Source organism: Rhea pennata, chromosome 4 (assembly GCF_028389875.1).
Source record: "Rhea pennata isolate bPtePen1 chromosome 4, bPtePen1.pri, whole genome shotgun sequence".
Taxonomy (NCBI): Eukaryota; Metazoa; Chordata; class Aves; order Rheiformes; family Rheidae; genus Rhea; species Rhea pennata.
This window is the reverse complement of record NC_084666.1, coordinates 18,401,856-18,427,622: the sequence shown is the minus strand read 5'-3', so window position 1 is coordinate 18,427,622 and position 25,767 is coordinate 18,401,856. Positions and strand designations below refer to the sequence as shown.

General features: G+C 36.7%; 1 protein-coding gene across 4 annotated transcripts in view; it reads left to right on the top strand.

Annotated features, from left to right (window-relative positions):
• KCNIP4 (potassium voltage-gated channel interacting protein 4) overlaps window positions 1-25,767 on the top strand; it is a 205,691-nt gene that overhangs the window by 143,576 nt on the left and 36,348 nt on the right. For 3 of the 4 annotated variants that reach the window (XM_062575389.1, XM_062575390.1, XM_062575391.1), the window contains one exon: window positions 12,758-12,882. In XM_062575389.1, the coding sequence (XP_062431373.1) occupies window positions 12,758-12,882 (125 nt within the window). Of the gene's footprint in view, window positions 1-6,097; window positions 6,200-12,757; window positions 12,883-25,767 lie in introns of all 4 variants that reach the window. The other variant, XM_062575388.1, reaches the window with a different exon arrangement.

Here is a 25,767-nt window from a genome sequence, read left to right as displayed (position 1 = left end):
CTTTTCATTCTAGTTCTTTCTGTCTCTGTAACTTTTTACTTTGTCCTCCCTCTTGACTTTCTCTGTTGAAGTCATCTTCTGTCATTTACTGTCTAGCTCGATTAGTATCACCCATTTGACTCCTTTCCATCATCTTTCTCTCACTTTTGGTAGACTTATTTATCCTTATTTTTTTCTGCTGTTTTGTTTTTTTCCAACAATATTTCTCTCTCTCTGCTTTCATGTTCTGATGTTTGACTATCTGGTGTGTGATTTTTTTTTTTTTCACAACATCTAGTCAAAATTTTGCATGTTGAATTTTGTTCTTTACCTTTTGTCCTATTGCACTATGCAATAAGGTGTCACTGTGTACCTTCAAGAAGAGTCTTGCTCCATCCTGCTGTTAGGTAGTTGAAGACAGCAATAAAGTCTCACCAGGAGACCTTCTTAAGGTCACCTCTTAAGTGTCTTTTTAAGACTGAACACACTCAGCTTTTCTAGCCTCTCGTAGGTGGTTTTGGATGACAGCAGGAATTGATGAAGAGAACAGAGAGGCTTTCCACACAGTGGTTAAGGAAAAGATATTGGCTTATAAAGAACTGTTGGCTGTTAAGTTTTGTGGTTCAGCATTTGCATTTCAATTCTAAAATTTTTAGTTATTCAGCAAGTGTTTCCAAATAGCTGAGGCCTAGACTTATAAATATTTATGTTGCACATCGTTTTATTTCATATCCTGTGTATACTACATAGAAAAAAACAAATATTCTGATATGTCTCTCTTCCAAACGTCATGAACTAAGAATATGAAAAGTTGTACTTCATTTTGGTTTCCCTTTATTCTTCATCTGTGCTGAACCATTAACAGTTTAGAGGGGCTGCCAGCCTTTAGGGCCTTGGGAGAAATTTGATCATACGGCCGAAATTGGGCACAAACCATTATGTCAACGAAAGACTTTATGCATTTCATTTCTGTTTTTCAAAATGTTTGTAACCTGCTACCAATACATTAGATATCGGGAAATGACCTATGCAGCTTGGATTTCAGGTTTTATACTAACCCCGAAAAATCTCACTGGGAACTTACGCAAGCATTTTTCCCTTTTTCATGGGAAGGCTTAAAATCCTGTAAAAGAACAAAATACAGATTCCAGCACTATTGGGAGTTTGACTCTACTGCCAAGACATTGAATGTGGTCAGTGGACTGTAAATACTGCTGAGTAAAACGTGGAGCAAGGCTCATTTGCTGTCTTTGCCAAATAAAGCAGAGAAACTTTGAGAAAGAGCAAAAGGAAAGAACAATAAAAAACTTGGAGGGAAAAGGAGCATGAAAAAGAGGTACTTTTACAGGAGACTCTTTCACTGACAAGGAGAGAGGGATTTCGGGGAGGAGAATGGTTTCTAGTTTATGAACTTCCAATGAAATGGAGTGATTCTCTGCCCAGTAAGCTCTTTCAAGTACTCAACTGAGTGTTTCTTCTAGGTTGAAATTTGTCACTCAAGCAGCAGTGAGGCAGGAGGGAGCTCCTCTGAACAGAGAGGATGTGCTGTAGGCAGAGGAGGTGTGCAGGGCCAAGGGCAGCCTCAGTAGTCACAGTCCATCTTGTGCTCTTGCTTGGGGTGCAAGACTGACTTTCATTTATCTGTTGACTAGAAGTCTATTCTAAGAAGAACTGGCTACCTGACCCTGCTTTCATGCTGACCACAAAAGTATTTGCAATGAAAAAAATGGCACTTAGAAACACATTTGTCTTGCAAAAAATCTGATATTCTTCCATGGGGTGCCTGTCCTGTCTGTATACCGACAGGACAATGTGTATAGTCTTTCTAAAACAGAGAGATTTGAAGAAAATAAATCTGTAAAGAATTATGACAGGTATATTCTAGGCATAGATAAATTATCATTGGGAATACATAGTAACTTTTCAGAAGATTGTACAGTATAGTTGATCTTTCCTCCCTATCTTTTATAATCTTTCATGGCTACACTTACTTTTTTTTTTTTTTTTTTTTTTTTTTTTGTATCTAGCAGTGTCATATCTGGATCAGCCTGTTAACTTTATGATGCTAGAGTGACCAGGTCATGTGCAAAACAATGATATGGATGATTTTGGCCAAATATATTTTTTTAAAAATAGTAATTAGAAAACAATTGTGTTGGTCATGTGTATGCACTCCAATATCCATAGTATACCTATGTTTATAAAGATGTAGAAATACGGTTCTCTAGTTTACCTCTCTGTAAATCTGAGGTTTACACCACTGCTGCCTTTATCAGCTGCACCTACAAATAAAGTCATGGTAAATAGCAGCCATTCCTAAAGTATGCCAGATATGCCTAATATCTATATTGAGTGCACACACCAGAGCCCAGATATGAGAATATCTAAGCCACGCTCTAGTTACAGAGCTTTATGTGACGTACCAGACCCTCTTGGGACAGTAGCCCGTGATGCAGTAGGAGACGAATTCTAGCACACTCCCAGAGTGAATTCCAGGGAAAAGTGTGTCTCAGGGCTTAACTTTCGTTGCAGAAAAATGAATTATCAAGTGCAAGAGCAAGCAGCACTAGTTAGATAACCTGAATGTGAAGAACCTTCACACTTGGCAAGTGTGAAGGAGTTTGTGTGTGATTGACTTAGGGATAATAGCTATGAACTTTCTAGTTAATAAATTATTAAGTGAGGTTAACCAAGAAGAGTTTGGAAAACTTAGATTCTAAGTTTTTGCAGACTACGAATTACTATTATTCTATTCTAGCACTTTGAAGCAAGTAGCATCAGTTCATTGTTTTCAGTGTATTGGTGCTTCATGACTCTGCACCATTTCATGAATAGCCATTTTGAAGACTAGTAATAAGAGAACCATTTTTATGTAAGCAATCAATTTTAATCTCTCTTAGGTTGTTAACAGCCACTTCTTTCCCCCAGCCAATTTTAAATTGGGCAAATAACTACAGAACTCACAAAAATGAATACAATATTTCATCTTAATTAGCATTTGTTAGTGTCTCAACACATACTAAACACTGATTCAGCATAGGCCCAGAGTGCGGCATGCTTTCTGGGTACTGAATTCTGCTTTAGTCATGAAAAATCACACTGAAAGCAGTAAAACTACGTGGGAAGTTAAATGTTTGAGTTCTACTCCATTCTTCTGCTCAGGACTGGGGTAAGTCTGCATCTGCCCTTTCAGGCTCTCTGCAAGTCCCACTCAAATCATATGCAGGGCACCGTAAGGATGTTTAGTCCGCAGCTCCCTGGAATGTGGCCACAAGGTGGTTAATGTGGAACAATTCACAAACATTATATCAGGTCTTTAAAACATATAAAATGCTTTATTTAGTTGAACTAGTTTAGAAAAACTAGTAAAACCTATTTAACTAGTAAAAATATTTACTATAATATGCATTATAATTACTTGATAAGTTTTAAAATGGGAAGAAGTTAGCATTTATGTGTAGAGAAAGGTTATTGTTTGAATTAAAAATAAATTTAGTACAATTTAACAAGTATAGCCTATTCAGATTAATTAAAAATCCTTCTCTTTGAATTCTTATTGGCCAGATGATTTGAGAAAAATCAATGAAAATAAGATTTCATTATGTGCTATCACAGCCTTTAATTATTTATATGCAAAACCTGTTTTTATGATGGTATTATATGTAGCTTTTCACACTTACTATCTTGTCTGTTTGTCTTATTGCCCTGTGTCTGAACTTCATCATCTTCATTGTCTCCTGCCCCTCTGTTTGGGGAGAGGTTTGATTCTATGTATAGTCTCCACGATTTCGATTATAGGTAACTGCGTAAAACTGCTCGGATAGAGCATCAGTCCTTCGCACTGAATATCCACAGATCAGACAGGCTGAGATGATGAAGATTGTAAGAGTGGACTGCAAGATTTGCAGACTGAATTCACTGCGGCCCTCGGCGGCTGTAAGCTGGCACGCTGCTTTCTTGTACTGGGAGAAGACAAGCCAGTTCCTTCACCTCAGCTCTGTTCTTTGTGGTAAATATTTTAAAATAGGAGCCAAAAGGGAATACCAAAATTATACTGTCCTCCTCTGTTACACCTCTGATATTACTTTCTCCCATTTATTTCATTTTTATTTTGACCTTGATCATACCACCACAAAACATGACTTGCATTGAATTCTATGAGCTTTTGTGGGAGTGTAAATTAAGCAAAATTATTTGCTTAATCAAGGCTTTGAGCTTCAAACCCCATAGGGGTTTTAATCTCTTAAGGTTTTGCAAAGCACTGTATACATCTCCAGCAATTACAAAAGTTGCAGACCCATGTAATTAAATAAGGAATACATGGACAATAAACCTAGTAAACATTAACTTCAGTTAACAGGCTAGAGTTAGATATTTCTAGAACATGTGTTTTCTAGAACAATTACTAATGAAGAAAAAATCTTTAAGATAAAATTCCTTCGTACTCAAAATCTGCAGTACAAGCATAGTGCGATACCACAGACATACAAGTTGGGATTAAAAGGTGTCTGTTTAAAGGCTCAGTTTTTGTATTCAAACTAAAAATGTGAAGTTTGAGATACCCATAAGATCACAGATTGTCTGTTGTTGTATGCATTTATCTACACAGTGATTCTGATCTGAGCTGACAATTGATACAAATAATAAGTATATTAATTGTTATTATTTGTACAAAAAAGTTTTAAGGTTTCCAGAGGAGTTCATTTAGGTCTGTTTGACCTTGTGCTGAAACTGTTTTTTTTTTAATACGTTCACCAGAGCTGCAGTTTTCTCAGAGGCACAACTTGCCTGTCAGGAGTTGATTGACTTTTCCAGACTGTAGTTCATTTTTCCTAATTTCTTCATTTCTTTCGTCTCAGTTCTTTCAGTGTTTTGCTCACGTACAAGCAGGTACATATTTTTTTCTAGTATTTCCAACCTTTATTATCTTTAAAGTCTTCTCACTTTCTGTTCCCCCTAAAAGTGCATATTTTTTCCAGATTGGCTGCAAGCTCCACTTCATGCTAGACATGGTAGGTTCCCACTCTCTCGATCTGGTGACAGACAGGAAAATGTTCTACATAATTTCATGCACACCAGTATTCAGCACAAGTGTAGTAGCTGGGATAGCCGAGAGTTATCCTGCTGACTGTGCCCTAGCACAGCAACTGTCAGTCGCGTCTTTCATTTCTTGCTCCACTCCGTTTTGCTTTCTTGCTGTTGTGCTTGTGCCTGAGCGTTTGCAGTTGCAACGAGAAGTGCACGAGCTGCATGACGTCCACACTGAGCAGCACCCGTTTCAGAAAAGTGAATCACTTAGTCACCTGGTTTACAGGGGTTAACTCTAATTTGCAGCAAATAATCTGCCCAGGAAATTTCTTGCTCATGTCACCCATTTTGTACAAAATAGTTAGTTAGATGTCACAGGCGATTCCTGTGACAGTTTTCTTCTCAGTAATGTAGGGTAATATGATTTACCTACTTTATTGCATATGAACATTAACTTTTCAGCCATGTCTGCATTTAAAGATGAAAATATATAAATAATAGTCATAATTCTATATATACAGAATGTCAAATTCTAAAGAAAAGAGAGACTGGCTACATATCATGTTTGACATTTTAATATTCAGAAAAGGCAAAAGTACCAGTTGGTTATCAAAATTGCTGAATGAATGATATGAAGAAAAAAAACCCAGCTGTGTAGCTACAAGACTTCCAGAAAGGACAACAAAAAAGCTCTTTGAGGTTTTTTTGTCCCATATTTAACCTAAAAAGAAAATAATAATTTAAATAGATTTAAAAGTCTTCAAAAATATTTTATCATTAAAATCTTTAAAAACATTTTTTATACTGTGTTGATTCAAATACATAATCTGGTACTTATATGTCTTTTAAAGTGAGTTGTAAGAACTTTTCAAGAGATGCACACATACAAAAATGCCTCTTGCTGGAAACATGCAATGACAAAGCAATTTTGTTGTCCTGTTCAAAAATTCTGGTTGCCTTTTGCAATTCAGGATGGCTGCTGTCTGCTTGGCCTTTTCCCATCAGAATTCTGGTATAATGATAAATTATGCAGCATGTACAGAAATTGTTCTCAAACCTATGTTAACAGTCCTGATAATATATTTTTTAGGTTTCCTCTACGCTCAGAACAGTACCAAACGCAGCATTAAAGAGCGACTTATGAAGCTCTTACCCTGCTCGGCTGCCAAAACGACATCTCCTGTTACTCAAAGCAAGTTTTGTTTTTCACTTGATTTTTTTTTTTTTTTTTTATGTGTCAAAAATTATATTTTCATTAACTGCTCATTTGAGATCTCTGCCAAGGAAATTGTGTGCTCTGCGGAGGTTTAAAAGGTAGTGATGAACAGCTTTGCGGGCTGATGACACAAACGTTCGTGCATAGCCTGGTGGCGAGGCACCAGTGCCATGGACTGCAGTTAGGAGCTGCTGGGTTGGGACGTCTGCTCTGCAAGCTAGCTGAGAAGGGATTCACTGGTTAAGCTAAATACTTATTCTCATTTTGAAGAGTGTTATTTTTCTGAATACGTGTGTGCACATGTCTGTGTGTTCTTGATGTCTGATACATAGGATTGTGTCAGCAGTGCTGGTGTGAGAGGAAAGGCATGGCTTTGCAAATCTTGACTATGTAACACCAAACAATTTAGGGACCAAGACCTAATATGTGTGTCTGTAGGAAAAATAAAAATGATTTTGAAAAAAAAGTGGGTAAGTGTAGAGGTAAAGCACACTGACATTTCCTTTAATGTCTGGACCTTATCCTGTCAGGAAATAAAATTCTTCCAGGGTAGCTGACATGGATGGATGGAAAGGTAGATAGATAGTCAGATAGATCCATACATAGATCATACATACACAGACACATTACACATAGGAACATTACATATGTAAATACATACATAGAGATAAATTATAGCAATAACAATAATGTCTTTTATAAAATGCTGATAGTTTAAAATAATTGATTTTAAAATATCCCTCTGGAACCAATTAAACCTAGCTTAATTTGGCTTAATTCTGGGTGCTTCTCTGAGCATCTAAAACTAGAATCTGAGTGGTCCGTATTCTTCCTGTATACTGTTCTTGATAAAGCATGCCGATCACTCAAAGGTAAAAAATATGTCCAAGAGCAATTACCTGTCCTCGGTGATTATGGAGCAACCTGAGGCAACCTTGCTGCTAACGCAGACCTCTTATTAAGTGTCTAGAGTTAGGTGGAATAAATCCAGGCTTTCATCCTGCTTCCCTACTTCACTTTTTTTCCATATGTTCCTCCATAAAGAAGATTGTGGAACTTTCTCACCTTTATAAATTATTTGAGATCTCAAAGATGAAAGACACTGCAGGTGTGGATGCACAGTGACAGCTTTCATGGTAGCTTCAGTTGATGTGTTTTACTTGAAAACAGGGTAGCTTAAAAAGAGCAGTTCCTGCAGTGACAGCTGATAGTAATTCATTAAGTACAAGTTGCTTTCAACTAAATGATCTGAGTAATATAGTTAGTGCTAGACTAAAAAGGAATTGAAGTTTTGTTCTATTTGAAGGTGTTTGGAGAGCAATATGTCCTTGTTCCTTGCAGACCTAATGCAACTATTTTTTTCTGCACAGGCAACACAAAAATATTTAGAATATTAGCCTTAATAGCTTTGACCATGAAAAGCCTGCATTTTCTTGCTGAAAGTGTGTTATAAGCCAGGAGGAAAGTCAAAATAAAACTTGCATCAAATGTTTCATATTTGGGAACCAAGTAGTAAAAGGCAAAGATACAATCATCATTTTGCTCTGCGCTAGTCAATAATAAAATGCTGCAATAAATGAGAATATTACTGTAGATACCTAATGTTATTGTCCAATTTTTACAAAATGTGCTATTTAATTTCTGTTAGTATGAGACAAACCATATTCTAATGTACTAGGAAGGAAGTCAGCAATACCTACAATGATAACAACATAATGTGAATTCTTTAGAAATTGTAAAGAGAATATTTTTAAAACAAGTATTTTGTTAAGATAATAAAAATCCAGAGTAAGCATTTCTATGTTTGACTTGCTATGCTTGTTTACTTGAACGCTAAAGTAGATACTTAAATGCTAGAGATGGGACCAGATTCAAGAGTGGTTTGGGAAAAGTGTGTGCATGCAATTATTAAATGGGTAGAGGGGGTATACTTTGGGAGTTGTGGCAGGAAATGCATGTGCATGATTTTGGCAGATATGAACTGAGGCCTGACTTTGGATGTGCTTCTCCAACTGCCATTATCTGTTTTTTTTTTGCAGTGGTTTTTACCACTTTGTCATTTAATGAACTATGAAATGTTCAGAGCTTATAGCTCCTATCACAAATATACTTCAAAACGGTCTTTACTGTTTAACTGGAGGAAAGCTAATTAATGACAACTGTAAGAATATTTTGTGTACTATATTGATGAGTGAATATATATATATTTCTCTCTTTTGCTTGACATATGCTAGCCTTTATGTTCAAAAGATCACTAAACTTTTAACATTCTGAGGCTGTAACACTAGAGAATGGAAATGACAAATTGCTACTTTTCTTTAATGCTATAGAAGTTATAAAACTTCTGTTTGGAAATGCGTGTCTCTTCACACGGTTTCACTGCATATTTAAAGCATAGAATTTCTTCCAGTCTGGGTAGCTGTAGCCAAATGTGTGTAGACAGAAACCAAAAGGTGCAAATGACTCATGAACATGATAGTATTTTAATCAGGATAACTGGCACATTATAAAGAAGTTCATGGTGATCTTATTGTGGATTATTTATATCTGTAAGAGACTGCAGAAACAGAGTGTGATAAGACTGCTATCCTGAATCTTTTCATCAGCAGAAAGCCATCCTCATCATTGCTCTTCTACACTTTTACTGAACCATTAAAACACAACAGAAATGTGTATTACCAAGGATATACTGTGTATAACAAGGATATTGTGCTCGATATCCCATTGTCTGATCTTTATGTCTAGCCTTACATGTGCTGTGTGTATTCATTTAGCTTCTTGAAAAGCTTGTAGATGTCTCTCTAAGTAGCCAGATGTTTCACAAATGGAGGCCTAGCATTCTCATTTCCAGTTAAGTCTATATATCTAAACAATAGGCATTTACATCACAAATAATTGTTGGCATGTAAAACAGAAGTGTCTTTGCAACCCTATTTATTCTCAAGTTGATTCTTTAGTCAGTTTAGGATATGCACTCAGTGCTGACTTACAGTTGGTCAAAAAGAAATGTAGCTGTGTATCTACAGCATGACATTATAATAGGGACTTTAGGGACTATATAATGAACATAAAAGATAAATCAATTAAAAACTCGAGAGAAAGATGTTAATAACTTTGCAAAATAAACCCTGGATGGATAATTAAAATGTGGCTCAAGAACTGTACTAGACCTTCCACAGACTAGGAAGACTGCTTCTTAACCCTGAACCAGCTTTATTCCAGTTTTATATTTAAGAGTAGAATTTTCCAGACTCACTCTTTTCAGCTCAGAGTGTTGAGACTTTCTTTTTTAAATATGAGAGCTGAAATATTCTTATAATCTTCTGAGTTCAGATACTGGCCCTTTAAAAATAATAGCAAATATCATAAAGTCAATGTAAAGTTGTGAGAGGTGGATTTTCCCGATAGTATTTAGATTGGGATTTTATGAGAATCCTTATGGTCCTTACTCATCTGCGGTAAACTATGAAGAAAAAAAGAAAAAGGAAAAAGAAAAAACTTGGTATAATATGCCTGTGAGCCAATACTCAATGCATATTCTAAGATAAGAGTGCGAGTGATCCTGATTTGGAAAATACCTTCTGTCAGAATAAATGAAAAATATCAAGTTCAGTTCCTCCTGCAGTGGTTCTTCTCTGTAATGCTTACACAGATAAATAATGACTTAGGAAAAGTCAAAGTACAGGGCCAGAAAAACTAACACATCTCTCAGAGATGAGTCATGAAATACAGAGTCTTCTAGGAGTTTGCAGTCTGGTTCAGTGATGAAATTTACATTTTATTATGTCATCTGCCAACAAGTCACTTAACGGGATTAGAGCTCTATTTCTTCATTTAATAAATCTCTCTGAATTGAGTGTAAGCTAAAAAGTTTTAAAAGAGACAGCTTTAATGTAGAAAAATAAATGTACTTAAAGAAAGCTGTCAGGAGAAAATATGTTCCAAGAATTAGGTGAAGCCATAAAGCATTTATGAGGCTCATTTTCATAATATCTCATGCCATGCCTTTTTGGCTTCCACTTGTAATTACAACTATTAAATGACCCTGGTTAATTTTGTAAAGGTAAAAGCAACAGATCTTACTCATTTATCAGTCACATTGTCTTAAATATTTCGAGTTCATGCTCCTGAGGTACCTAATCTGTCTTGAGATTTAGTACAAGAAGTTGTAAACCAAAAGAAATTGAGGCACATCCATCCTGAGAGACAATGCTCTCTTAGGAGGAAACTAAAAAAAATAAGAATGGAAGAAAAAGGGAAAAAAAGAGTTACACTGTGTAACTTAAAACTTTTGAACACCTAGATCAGTTAACATTACACATGCCTATATAAAAAGACTATGGAAAACTGATACAGTAGTATATGCAAATTACTGTATAGTTTATCAGAAATACCTGTTTCAGCTTATTCCTTTGTACTCATTTCAATTGTCTGAATTTATGTACTTTCTGGAAAGTAAAAGTAATATATATAGTAAATATAAAAGTAATATATGTATGTGTCACACTGGCGAAGTATTATACTCGCAGATCTGTATACATACTCTTGCTTAGCATATGGTCAGATTTTGGAATCTGCATCCTTCCCAGGATACAGGTGTCGGTGCATTTTGAAGGGCATAACTGTTTGCAAGCTGTTTTCAGAGCAGTAGCATTTAGGATGTTTGAGGAAGCTGATTTGCGTGGGGTAAAGACTGTTCCAAAGGTTCACCCAGAACGGTAGTTAGATAAACTCAGTTCAGACATTTACTGAGAGTTTAGAAAGTAGTTTTATCTATTCTGTTCTGTATTTGATTGCAAAGTAGAAGGTCCGTAGTTCCCTGAGAAAAATTATTCATGTTTTAAAAAGATACGATCTAAAGGTTAAATCCATAAAGTGCGGATCAAGCTATTTGAATTCAACTCTTGGCTCTTTCACAGACCATTGCCAGTGGTTTAGGAAGCCACTTAGACACTGGCACTGCAGTAGTGTGCCTACATGAGAAATATACTGGCCTGAAACTTGCTGCAGAATGTTGATTTCTCTTTCCCTAGTTAAGCCTATAAAATGGGAATAATCAATACATAATCTTTTGGTTGCCCACTGCCTCTGCTATTGAACCATTCATTCTCTGCTGGACACCTCCCAGGCTGTGGGTCCCAAAATCTGACAGCTGTTTTCTTTCTTTTCACACCTTGAATACTTCTTTGATCCTTAGATCCATGAGATGAGTGCCAACAGCAACATCTCTTTTGCAAGAGATAAGACCAAGTCCTATAATTTTGTGAAGATTTATCTGAATTGTATATATACTCTGCGTGTATATATTTAAAGGCTGTTGGATTTTTTGTTTGATTGAACTGTATCTCCTGGTGCCAGATTTCTCCCAAGCAGCTGAAAGTTATTAGTACTGCATTGTAGTGGAACAAACAAAAATATGTGATCTCAAACTGTAATATTGTTTTAATAGAGTATTTTATGAATGTGTTCTTATGAAAATTAAACTGAATACAACTTGCTTCTAAGACTGTGTTTGCACACACTGATGAAATACAATGCATATCATCTGCCTTGTAGAAGTGAAAATTTCTGCATGCTTGACTTGGCTCAAATTACATTTCTATAGCTCCTACAACTATTATACCACAAGAAGAAAGTAATTTGGTTAAATTAGCCCTTGGTATTACAGAAGCTATATTTAAGTAGGGAATACTTTAAAATAAATGCATACATTCATATTTTTGATCAGGTATATGTCGGGTAACCCGTATGAAATGTCCATACTGTAAGTTCCTTTAGCTGCGATTGTGTTCAACTTTCACATTTAAAACTCTACCTGGAATAAATTTCTTGCTCTCTCTCATTTCTTTTAGGGCCACATTCATCTGAAAGCCTTGAAGGCCTTATCTAATGATGAGGTCACTAAAGTCTATATATGTTCCACTCACGCCTCACACTGTGAAAAATCGTATTTGCCCTTGGTGCTTTATACCATACTCACAGTAAGGCCTACTGGTAAACATGCAATATCAGTCTTACATGGTTTCTGAAGTTCAACTTCACAATAAAAGGACAACATTAAGAATTCCAGTCTGATGCAGTGAACTCTTGTCCATAAACCAGTCAATGGAAAATTGCCAGTACTGTGGACATACACAATGCCAAATTGTTATACATAATCATTTTCTTTGCCCAGAGAGTTGTGGAAACAAAAGTCATACTAGGTGGGTCATGCATGCTCTTGTAAAATATTCACCATTGAGTTTATTATTATTTATACTGATGTTGTGATAACATCCAGAACACTGGATCAAAACCTATGCTCTGTGCTGTGTGCAGCCACTGAAATAGATAGATTTCCTTTCCCAGTGAGCTCAAAATGAATGTTAATTTTCTTAAATACTGTAAAAGCCATTCTCTACAAAGAATGTTGTTTAGCTTGCTTTCTTTCTTTTTTTTCTTTCCTTCTTCTTCTTTCCTTCTTCTTCTTTTTTTTTTCCCTACATCCTATATTTCTGTTGAGCTTTTTTGTCCTCTGTCTTTTGTATCCTGCAGACACTGTAGAAGATGAAATGGAAATGGCCACAGTACGACATAGACCTGAAGCTCTGGAACTCCTGGAAGCACAGAGTAAATTCACAAAGAAGGAACTTCAAATCTTATATAGAGGTTTCAAGAACGTAAGCACTTTCTTTGTGAATATATTGTACATTTACAGGAGGATAGGCCACTGAAATTTCAGTAGTATAAAAATTGACTGGCAGTGGAGCTCATGGAAGTGCAGTGGAGCTCAAGTAGTGAAATATTGCATGTCCAGTCAAGTGAGGAAACAACGAATCTACAGCTGGGCTGTTCAATGTTCAAAAGATGCAGTTGAATTAGAAAGCAGCCAGAAGAGAATAATTAGAAAAGTAGGACTTTGATCAAGGAAAGATTGAATATAGTATTGGGGTTGCATTATAGGAATTTTTAGTTAGGTGGGAAACAGATGATCTCTTCAGTACTTTCTAGCTTCACAAGTCTATAAACTTGGCAGCTTCATTTACAGAAAGTCATTATTTATGATTTACTAGTGATATATAGGCTCTATGGGCAGGGCCAATGTTTTTTATTTGGCAGGGACCCCCCGTGAGGACTCCCAGTGCAGCAGTGCAGTATACCTCCTTTTCCAGCACGTGCTTCTTGTCCTGGAGTACTGGGCTTGATGCTAGCATGAGAGGTGTCCGTGGCCCATGACACAGCAGGGGAATAAGGCACAGATTTTGCTAAGTACTATTAACTTCTGGCAGGACTGGACCCCATTATACATAAGGGAGTAGCTGCCCCTGGTATTACTAATGCTATACGCAAGCTGCTCTATTAAAAAAAAAAAAAAAAAAAAAAAAAAAAAAAAAAAAAAGCAGTTTCTATTCTGCTGTCTTTCATATGATTAACACCTCACATAGAGGTGAAAATTGGATTAAAATTGGATATAAAATATCTGATATTTTAAAAAATTGGAGAATGTCAATTACTTGCAGAACATGAGTGTAATGTTTTCTGTGTACTCAGTTGCAAGTACAGCAATTTTCCAGGTGCTAAGTAGCCTGCTAAGCTGAAGGTAAAAATAAATTTTATTGCATTTTTCACCTTTTGATTTAGCTTTTCTTTTGGACTTCACTTGGCATTTACTATATAAATGAAATTGTGCAACAAAGCATAAACAAAACAAAACACAATGAAGCTCAATTACAGACTCAGATAGTACGTTTTCAATAGCTAGACAAGAAGAAATACCAGGTATTAGGTATCAGATATTTTGTAGTGAAAGAAGACCATGCAAAAAGATTTTAAAACACATTTTTGTAGAACAATCACACTGCAAGTAAAATACAGTTATTTAACACGTCCTGGCTATATATCATCCCCAGTAGTAGAAGGAATATAATGTTGACATTTTAGTGATTAACAGTGATTGCTCTTAAAAGCTTTTCATTTCCTCAGGGCACTAACACATTCAGAAAACATTCCCTTGTTAATGACAGTATTCCCTAGGTATTGCAAATCATGAACTTATGCCTTTAATTATCTAAGGCAGAAATGTGCTAAGTATAGTGGATAAAATAAGACTTCTGTCTGTTTCTCTAAGAATATTTTTTTTTAAGAGTCTCAGAAATGAAGGCCCTTGTTATTTCTATGTGTAAAATGTGGTATGGAAAAAGAGAATAGGTTATATGGAAGTATTTTAATTGATTAAAATTTGCCATCTTTTTAAAAGGTGAATTCCAGCTCCTTGTCTGCTTTTGTATTCTTAGACGGATTACCTACATCAAAGCAGTTTTGATAGTAATACAAAGTGATACGTCTTTATTCAGGTGTTTCATTTCCTTATCAGTACATGGTAATCCAAGATATGCAAGTATAAATATCTTTGAATATTTAGAGTTAATGAACATGAATGTCGGGTTTTTGTGCTCAATATGATTACAAGATTATCAACTACTTTAAAAAAATGCTGTGAAACATGCCCAGGGCTGGTGACTGTTGTAAAAGTAAACCAATTTAAAGCAATCTTTAGCTCAAATGTTAGAATTCAGAAACGAATGATTTCAAAAGTTTCAGTTGAGTTTGGGTTTGTTTTGTTTTATCAGTTTCTATTGCAAAACCTGGTGCTAGTTCACAGTTCCCTAATCTCCTAAGAACATGGATGGGGCAGGTCTGCCTCAGCTCTACCAGCATCTTGCCTGTTTTGGTTAGCTCATCCTTCCTATCACCCGTTCAGTTTTTATCAAATGCAGTTGAAGCACCTTTGATGGGTGCTGACCCTGGATGGCTTTACAGTGCTTCCCACAGTTTGCACTCTAAATAGCCTCCCCCAACACTGCCCAATAGTTCACTTTTTTCATACCTCAGGCCACCTCCCTTCTTGTGTCCCTTCTTTCTGGTCCAGCTCAACACTGTCCTGCCAAAATCTCCTCCCTTATGTGCTTTGCCTTCTGTTTAGCCAGTCCTCTGCAAAGGAAACTCCACAGAGAAGGCTTAACGAAACACATCGGCGTACACGCAGGGCATCTTCAATGTGGCACTTTCAGACCTTGTGTGGAGTCTACCTTTATGCTTTATGCATTTCATCTAATGTTTGCCTAGGAATGTCTTCCTATTTCTTCAATAACAGTATAAAACAAGCCAACTTATGACAGGGATGGCAGCTTGCTGTAGCTCTAGTGGTGTTACATTCCTGTTAGACTGAATTTACAGCACCCTGCAGTGCAATGTCGTTAGCCCTGGCAAGGGCTCACGAGAACTGTGGGGAACACAGAGGTCCTGAAGGTGGAATGGATGGCATGAGCCGGCACCGCTATTACATGTGCTCTGCTTAATTCAACAGAATCGTGTCCTGGGCAAGCCCGTGCATGCGTTACTGTTGGCCATTATCTGTATCACCAGTGAACCACAGAACAAATACTGCTACATATTTGACCATCTGATCATGTGAAATCAAATGCAGAAGTTAAGCTACTTCAGCTGCACCAGTTAAACTATACCAATGTGAAAATGCTAGTCTCACATATAACATCTTCCCCGCTGTAAAACCACAGATTGTCTATTCCTTTAGAGAAGGAAAAGATGGTACCTCTATCCTTACATACAGTCTGAAAAAATAGGATGCCTGCCACAGTTAGATTGTAGTATAAGATAATGAGTCAGTAATAGTGCAATTAATAATAATTCCAATGACAAAGCTGGAGGAAATGGATAAGACTCCATGTATACTATAGTGATAGTATGTAGACAAATAAATCACATCCCTTTCTGAAGAACTTGAGTATCTCCACATTATAATATTTAATGCTTTAGGTATTAAAGTACTGAATAAGAACAGTGAAATTGTTTTCTGTGTATTTTCAATAGCATTTTTAGTATGTACATTTTTTTCTCTGTCTTCATGCAAGCATAGCAGGAAGAAATAAGTCCCAATCAAAAGAAAGAAAAAACAATTGATGAAACAGAAGAAAAACTGTACTAGGTCCGTCTAAATCAATATCATGTTTTTGACAGTGGCCAGTAGCTGATACTCAGGGAAAGGGTATAAGGAATAGGTAAGTATGCAGCAGGTCTGCCCCTAATACCTAATGCTAGGCGTGCTGTCACCTAGCAGTCTGCTGTTGAAGTACTGCCTGTGCTGCCAGTTATAGCTGTGTCTTTGTATTTTACATACTTTTGCCAACTTCTCTCCCATAAACTTTCGTAATTGCTTTTTGAACCTATTAAGGGTTTTTGACATCCACAACATCATGTGAGAAATTAACTCTGTACTTTAATTATGTCTTCTATGAAAAATAACGGATTTCTCTCTCAAACCTATTGCCTTTCCTTCTCATACTGCTATGAGAAAATGAAAATGAATAACCATTACCCTATTCATTTTCTTCAGGGCATCTATTGTTTTACATTCCTCTAGCACCTTTCTTACGTAGTCCCTTCTTTTCCTAATTAAAGGTTTTTGTCTATATGATCTCCCATTATATGGAACCCATTCCAGCCTGCTGACTGAACCCCTTCTAGGTTTACCGTGTCTGTTCTGAGAGGAGGATGGCCAGAACCTCACACAGCTGACATCCAGTTATTTATTATTTATGACTACGAGTTACTTGCATATACTTCTGCTTGACTTCATATAACAAAACGGAAAGTATTAGTGTATTTCTGTAGTGTAAGTGACATTTACAAAGTCTGATTTACTATAAGCTTTTTATTAAGAAAAAAAAAAGGCAAACCTTTAGAGATATTTTCACTGATTTGATTTACCAGTGCAGGAAAATGACACTCCCAAGCCAGCCAGTAGTTCAGGCAGTGGGGCGCAAGCTCTCAGAGAGCATCTCTGTGTATATGTACTTACCTGAAAGCTTTTCAGAGCCTCTCAAGTTGCACAGTAGTACAGCTGATGTTCTAGGAAGCAAGAAGTAAAGTATAATTGCAGAGAAGGCCCAGAGAGTGTTGAAATTGCTCATCTCAAGAATGATTGTTTTGGTAGTGGCCAAAGTCAACATTTAAAAGACAACAGGACATATACTAAAGCAAATGCAAGGCAGTTGGGAAAAGAGCCTTCAGATGACCTAACCACTGTTATAAGAAAAAGCACCAGGGGAGAATTTATGCCTGTATTCAGTAATGTAGCCATTTTAAGGCTTTCATATTATCCTTGAAAAATGAGCTTAACGGAAGTCTAAGCCCTCCCCACGCTGCGACGGTTGTCCCGGCACTCTGGTTTCACAGTGCGCCCGCCCTGGTGTTGGTGAATGGCTGCTCAGCTGCGGTCACTGGGGGACCTCTCCATTTTGTACTTGGCTTCCTGTCATCCCATTTCTTGTAAGCTGAAATTGTGATTGCTGCAGTCATTAACCTTTCAAACCAATGGCTCTGCGGCAGGCCTCGTACAAGTGGCACTTCACAGTAAATTGCACCGACTGTCAAGCATGTGCTCAGCATGTGGTCTTTCTTTCTCTTTCGTCCATTGATCTCTTACAGTTCTAAAAATGCCCCTGAGCTATGGCATATTTCTGATTTAAAAATACTTAGATAATGCTTTTGCTGCATGCAAGATACTTCTGTGCTAAATGTTAATGATCTTTTAATTTTAGTTGAATATTCTCCTCAAAAATTCTATGGAAGGCCATGTTAGGGAACTACTAGATTTTCATGTAAATGTGAAAAGATTTTTGATGAACATTTATCTCACCTTACCTCATACCAGAGAAAGTGTAAATTGAAATTATGCATATGTAAAAATGTCCCTGGATACATACTGTAGCTTTAAATTGGAAGCTTTGTAATTGTGACATTTATAGGGAAACCGACATTTCTAAGACACCTATTACTGCTAGTAAATGAGGCAAACAATGACAATAAGAAAATAGCTTCAGCAATGGTACACTCAAAGTTTTTTCTCATCACACCACCCATCCGTGTAAGAAAGAGTGTGTGCATAACTCAAAATATGCTAATTTATTGAAAATTTTCCAATTATGGTTTGATGACAGCATTGAATTACTGTATGTTGCATTTGTGTGTCTCACAGAAATTTTAATGAAAAGCTGAACTTTTTAGGTTGTAAAACTCATTTGTTGATTGTCCGGAGCACCTGACAGTTGTGCATGGTAAGATTAACTACTCTCACCATCCTTTTCAGGAAAAGTCCTTCCCTTTTGTTTATTCCTCTGTGAATATCTTGTAGAAAAAAATAAGTAAGGAGAAAGAGTTTGTTTTACCTCATTAAATATATTTCCAATCTATAGAGTATGAAATAAAATTATAAGGTTTGTGGCATCTGAATTTAATCATATATCTATACATCTATATATCCAACTGTAAGAGTAGTCACAGGATATTTTTGATGCAGGAAGTTGGACTAGATGACCTCCAGGGGCCTCTTCCAGCCAACATTTCTATTAGTCAGTGATATGAGCTGCCCAAATTCAGATCAGACACGTAACTTAATACACAGGATTAGCTATTTTTTGGAATTAATTGCAGTTTCTACATTGTATACAGCAGCCCAATCTCTTCAAAACCTCAATGCAAGTGCAATATGGGTTTTCACATTCTTTATGGGAAAAAGTCACTATAATAATCAAAATTTAGACTCTAGCATTCTCTAAAGAGAATTCTCAAAAGAATGCTAGACAGACACAGTATCTTATGTCCTCATTAGTATTAGCTGACAAGGAAGTCAAAGTTTTGACACTGATCTTCAAAGACCAGTTCTAGATCTCCTATGATAAATGTTCTTTTTATGTATTTTAAACCCTCCAAAATTATCTGTGCTAGGCCCAGCAGCATGATCTAGAGCACTTTAGTACCAGCTCTCGTTACAGGCAGATTATTCAGAGATAGAGCCTATCAAATGCTATTAAGAAAGTTTTCCAGATGATAGGGAACCTGCTTAGGCAGGCTGATCTAAAATGCCAAGTACAAATATTTAACTGAATTCTAACACCATTACAAATTCTGTTGGTATAAATATTAGGTATTTTCATTCATTCATGAGAACATGCGATCTGCTAAGAATATGTACCTGAAAGAACAAGGAAGCTGTATCCACATTTGGTATAATAGCCTGGTAGCCAGAGAACTTTCCCGTGTAGTGAGAGTTTAAAAAAAGTGAATGTCATTTCTTTTGAAGAATTATAGATTTGTTAAAAGTAAGTGGCACTTAGAAGAGCAAGACTGAGGAAAGTATATATGTACACTGTGAATAAAAATAATGTTGACTATATAAATAATTTTTGTACCCTTGCAAATTTTTGTTTAGTTGAGAAGATGAAGGCTGGATATATGCTTTGCATTTTGAAGTATATACACTGTCTTATGTAAAACCTGAACCATAACGATATAATTTTGAGAGTACCCCATTCAGTTGTACACTGACTACTACTATGGAGATTCAAGATTAATACAGGCTGAAAGAAAACAAGTAAGCAAAAATAACACCAAAAAACTGAGCATGATGAACAATGACAGTAGAGCAAATGTATTTTTTTCCCTCACATCAGTCTGCCAAATCTCATTTTGGAAAATGAAGTGGCTTACAGGTTAAATGTGCTTAAATGCTCAGCCTCCCGCACTGAATCCTAGGGCAGGAAGGAGGGTTTCCCTTCACCGCTCGTCAGTGCAGTTGCAGAGACGCAGGCTGCTTGTGGTTCCCACGTGGTTTGACAAGTGCCTGTAGGGGCCTTGGGTAATGTAGCGTGGGAATTTTGACAAGAGCAGGATCTCTCCAGATACGCACTTTGTTTCTGACCCAACAGAAAAAAAGACACTAGAATAAAATTAGAAATCAGTTAGAGGTTCTGATCTGGTTCTGCTGAGTAGCATGAAGCAACACTAAAACCATCTGACTTATATCCCTCCGTGAATCTGGACGTAAAAAGGAGAATGTGTTGCACTACAGGGTAACGGTGCATGAAACGTGCCTGTTATTCTGAAAGTTTTTACTGAGGTGCTGATCCCTCTGCACAAACAGTGTGTGAACAGCAGTGGTGCAGGCAGGCAGAGGCTGCGTATGCAAAGGAGTGCCAACAACTTGTCTTTTCAAATAGACACAGTGATGACATTGGAAAATGTTGTGCCTCACACACAGAAAATTATTAAATTTGTAACACCAATAAAAAAGGAATGAAAAAAAAGTTCTGAATATTGCTAGAAAATCAGATAGTAATGATGCAAGCTGAAAACTAATATTTGCCCGTGTTAGAAAACTTCTGTGACGTGCTCAGCCTGAATAATCTAAATAATAGACAACAGCACAGTGAAACTCCAAGCGAGCAAACTCCAAAGCTGGATACCATGTCTGCTGTCAACAAACAGATTTCTGCAAATCATCTTTTTCTATCTAGTGATAATTTCTGAAGAAAACTGTAAAATGCACTTAACTCAATCCATCATTTTTAAATGCAGTTATTATTTACTAATAGTGGCTTCAGATCAAATGTTTTCTCAATTTTAGATGACTGAAGAAAAATGTTTTAAAAAAATCTTGCCAACATAGAAGTTTGTTTACTGCATTTCAAAAGCACTGACATTCATTTACGCATGGCTTAGAGGAAACTTTTCCGTGTTTCAGACAGGGCTATGTGAAAATCTTTTTACAGACTGGGTAGTAAATAATGCTTACGTTCATTATATATTTCTTTCAGGAGTTAGTCAAGAAACTTGAAACTTTTCAGACATAAGAGTAAAAATGATTCAGAGATGCAGTTTGACAGACTGATGTATAGTTGTCACAAATTTACAGACCTTAAGGCTTTCAGTGAAGACATTCATTTCAATTAGTCTGCAGCTGCTGGCAGGCATTGAATTCTTCTTTCTGAGCGCTAGTAATGAACTCAGTCCCTGCACTTCTATTTAGCTCATGACTTACTGCTCTTCGTGGAGGTACTTTAGTTTGTGTTCACTAGGGAAAAACTGTCATCTAGTGTACCGAAGACTGCCTTCATAATAGTGATTGCTTACTTCTGCGTTATCTCTGAAAAATGTAGGTGCTAAGTCACTAATTGAGCACCACATAAAAATAGCATGATTTTAAGCACCAATGCTTAAAGCAGTTGAGAGCACTTAACACCTCAAAGGGTATTCTTTATTCAAGAAAAGTTATTTTTGTATTTTGGTGGGAATGTGTGCTCTATGTTCTTTGAAACCCGCAATATCCATTCTTGTGGCTCGGTGCTGTATTTTCAGCAGAAGTCATATTAAGGCATTACATCAGTCATTTTGAGTTGACACTTTATGCACAGTACATACCATCTGTTCTACCGGCCAGTTATTTATTGTAACACATCTACTGGTAGAGATATTTTCTATTATAGAACTTTTATGTGTATCAATATATTATATCTAAGGAATATAAATGTTTATCTACTATGTGAGCAGCACAATATATTCTGTGGCTACAGCTCACTGCAGCTACTTTTTGCTGCAGCTGGACTAAGCACCACAAAGCCTGGTACCTGAGTTATGCAAAATTATTGCAGTCTTGGTTTTGTGTAATTACTGACATCAGAGAAGTAAAATCTGGTGCAATGTATCAGTGAGAATGTTACCATTTAAAAAATGCAGTGAGTAGGCGCCTCTTGTTTTCCTTTCTCTCACCTGACCCCTTTTGTTCATGAGATGATTATTAATTCTAATTGCTACAAACACTGCACAGTGCAAGACACAGCTTAGCCTAAAATGTTTTGATGAGCTGATTCATCAGTCAAGAAAATAGAGTTTAAAAAAAAAAACCTTCCCTTTTATTTCTTGCAACTGGTTTTCTTATTTGTCAAGAAGTATATATATAAATATCATAATTCTGAATTAAATTTTGTCCAAAGTTATTTCCCCTTTACATTGCAATTCAGGCAAACAAAGTAGACAAACATTTTCAGGTGAGTGTCCTGAGCTGACAAAATTAGAAATGAAATAAATATATTTTCTGGTAATGCTTCTAGATGGTCCAGTTCAACCATATGGATTCTGAACACTTCAAAACTTTAGGTTATAGACAAAGCTGTTTCTGTGCTGGGCTTGGGGGTCTGTTCTATTTTCCAGGTGACTTTGGATCTCTTTCATTATTTCTTGTTTTAATTCCTGATAATTTTAAACATCAGTAGTGTCTAGGTTTTGTTGGAAAATGGTGGAACTGTCAACTGACTGAAGTTCCTTATTGATTTCCATAGAATTGATTTTGGATGTGAAATTTCTTTAGATCTACATCTGTGCTAAAAATAAATACTGATAAATCATCAAATAAAAACCAGCAAATCTTAAAAGTGCCAAAGCATCAAGGTCAAGTCTCCTTTCGGTATCATGCAAGATTATTACGAGCTTTGGGCAAACCTGGATTCACCTTGGAATAAAAGTCTAAAATCCAGTATCAATATTCTTTAGATTAACTGGCCATCAATGCAGCTGCTCTTCGCTCAGATTATTTGACTGATTCTCATGTGTCTAACTTTCAAGTAAGGAAATTTATTCAATTCAGTCCAATCCATTGTAAAATGTACTTAAAGGACATTTGATATGGAGAGTATAACAGAAGAAATAGGAACCAATAACTCAGAAGACAGCATTATTCAGTAAAAGTGTTGTGAAACTAGAAGTCAAAAGACTCTAGCCTTTTGGCTCTCTGGCTGGCTTATTAACTGCCACACACCTTTAAAAGCCCCAGCTATCATATGGAAAAGCTTTCCATCTGGTTTGCAAGAGTGCAGTATACCAGTGCTTCACTCTGCACTGGCTCCGCATTGACAACTGCCTAATTTAATGTCTGTGGTTTGACAGCCCAAATGCTTTAGCCTGTCCCCAGCTCTGTGAAGATTGCTTCTCAACCTTTGATCAAAGCCTCCTCAGAACTTCCCAGGGAACGAAGTGGGGAGCACCAGTAGGGAGGTGAGCGACTGTGGGAAAGTGAATTTTCCCAGGATTTGGAGCTAACAAAGTTCATCCTTACAGGAGAGAAAAATGAACGTGTTAAGAGCTAAATATGTGCTCTGCCAACAGCATATTTGAGTGAGATCATTTACCTTTCCATGACCAAGTTCTGTATCTGCCAAATGGAATTAACAGTGGTCTCTTTTCTAAGACACTGATATAGGGAGCACTCTACATGGTATTCCTAGAAATATGCATTGCTATTTGGGCCATTGTTGTGTCTGCGACCCTGTTCAGACCAGCTTTATCTCACAACAAGAGGTGTCAGGAATAATTTGTGCAAGCAAGCCTCAGTAGCTGGCTATAGACGTATTGGCCTCTGACGTGTTATCTACTAGCAATTGCAGGTATTGGGGCAACGGATACGTGATTGTACTTGGAATTAAAAATACTTGCAGTGAGCACTGGATTCAGGTGCACAGAAAGTGAACTGTACAGTATACAGAGCTTTGGCTCAGCAGGCAGGAAATCCACGTTCAACAACTAATTTTGTTAGTATCCAGTTCACTTCACATTCTTTATTTTGCCACTTTCCTAAGATTTTAGGGCAAAAGTAGTCTCTTAGTCACTGTGTTTCTCCGGGTCCAGGATAATGATGTCCCAGTAAAAGTCACTGTACAATATTTATTATTATTAAGGAAGCTTTAAAACAGACAATGTTACTTTCACCAGAACAGTATTAAAAAGTGACAGAATGTAAAACGGCCCTTTAGTCTAATATGAAGGCAAATGCAAAATTAAATTTAGATAGACAGAAGAGAGTAAGTAGAAATTCTGTTTATCAGATTTTAACTGCCTTTATAGATTTGATTCAGATAGCCCAGATATTTGCTACACTTAGCTCTTGAATTTATGATGTTATTCTTTTAGGATGAAAAACCTGCCTTTTTTGAAGTCAGTGGCACATCTTCGTTGATTTTAATAGGACATGCCCAAATATCATGAAGATTTTGGGGCTTTCTTCATGTGTTTTTTAGCTAAAAGAATGCCTACGTGAGGGTTCCAGAGCTTTAGATAGAAAAGTGGCAATCAGGATGTTGTTCAGCTCCTCCTCCTGGAATTAACTGTCTTTCTTTGATGAAAAGAATCACATGCTCCTTCAGTCTATAAGAGAACTAATTTAGTGGTAGCTGGCTCTGAAAGCTTCCATTCTCAGCCCCATAGGATATGCACATGAGGCAATACCAAAACATAATCTATTTTTTTTAACCAGTAGGTATACCATACTTGTCCCTGTTGCCCTGCACTTTTTAAAAATGTGATCTTTTTCGGATTTATTCAGAATCATTTTTTCTTGCCTCCTATGTAAATACACCACAAAGGACCATGCCATCAAGCTATTCTCCTAGTGGAGTTACGAGCATGCTGGGCCTCTGCCGTGCTCCTCACTGCTGACCGAAGGCCCTGAAAGCAAAGACTTTGCTTTGCCTATTGCTGTTTTGCTGTTGTGTCTCACCCTGAGGCAGAGCAGCAGCTTCTGGGAAATCTAAGGGCACTCTAAGAAAGTTTTCTGCTCCATCTCCCAGTCCTAATTAGGGTCCTGAGATTTAAACTCATCCTGTATTATTAATTTAATTGTCTCCACACTAGATATTCCATGAATAAGTCAGAAGGTTGTGCTCAGAGATTACTTACTTTTCCTGTTTCTTACATTTAAGTAGTAAAATTCTTGAATCTAATATCAGCCCTTAGACTTGATCAAATAACCTTTCTGGATTTGATTTCCATAGAATCTGCTTAACTTCCTGCAGTGCTGAAAATTGGCAAACCGTATAGCAGCTGCTTCCCTGAGCAAGAGATGTAGGACCATCACCTGTAGTGGAATCCAAATCTTTTCTTATTTAGTTCTCAGAATCTGCAATTATGGGACAAAGAGAAATCTTGTGTGCCAAAAATTTAGCAGGTTTTGCAAGTTTTTATCTCCAGCAATGTCATTCTTAAGGAATCTCCTTAAGGAATCATAGTACTAGGAGAAATGAAATCTCTGTCTTAGGCCTACCCTGTATGCTATATGCTATATATTCTATTTTCAGATAGATTCTCAAGTTATCTTTTTCTCTTCTTGTTATCCATTTTAACTGGAATATGTCTTCAGCTTCTTGTTCTTATATGCTGTTCATGTCTTCACAAAAATATCTCAGTAAGTATCAATCATCATTTATTTAGCTTTATTTCAGTCAATTCCAATTATTTTGAATTATGTGACAAATTTTAGAAGCACTACCAAAACCAGTGCATCTGTTATCTACACATGGGACAGGGGAGGTTTGAGAACAGTCATAAAGAGATTCATTTATGTAGTTTATTTAGAGGTTTAGGTGTTACCAGTTTATATTCCTGACAAAACTTTAAATAGCATTCTGATGTTTTTCAGATGTTTTTTACTTAGCTATAGGAACGATATCTTATATGTAAGTAGCAATGATACATCTTCCAATATCTTCTGAAACTTGTCATTCCACTTCTCAAAGCCATTTAGATTTATGGTCAAAGTATGGCCAGGAAGTCTGTTCTGGCCCTTCCATGATCACCGAAACCAGCAGAACTCTACTGGCTCAGTATCTTTTGCATTATAGACCTGTGCTCCTGGGATGACTTCTCTGGGTACCAAAACA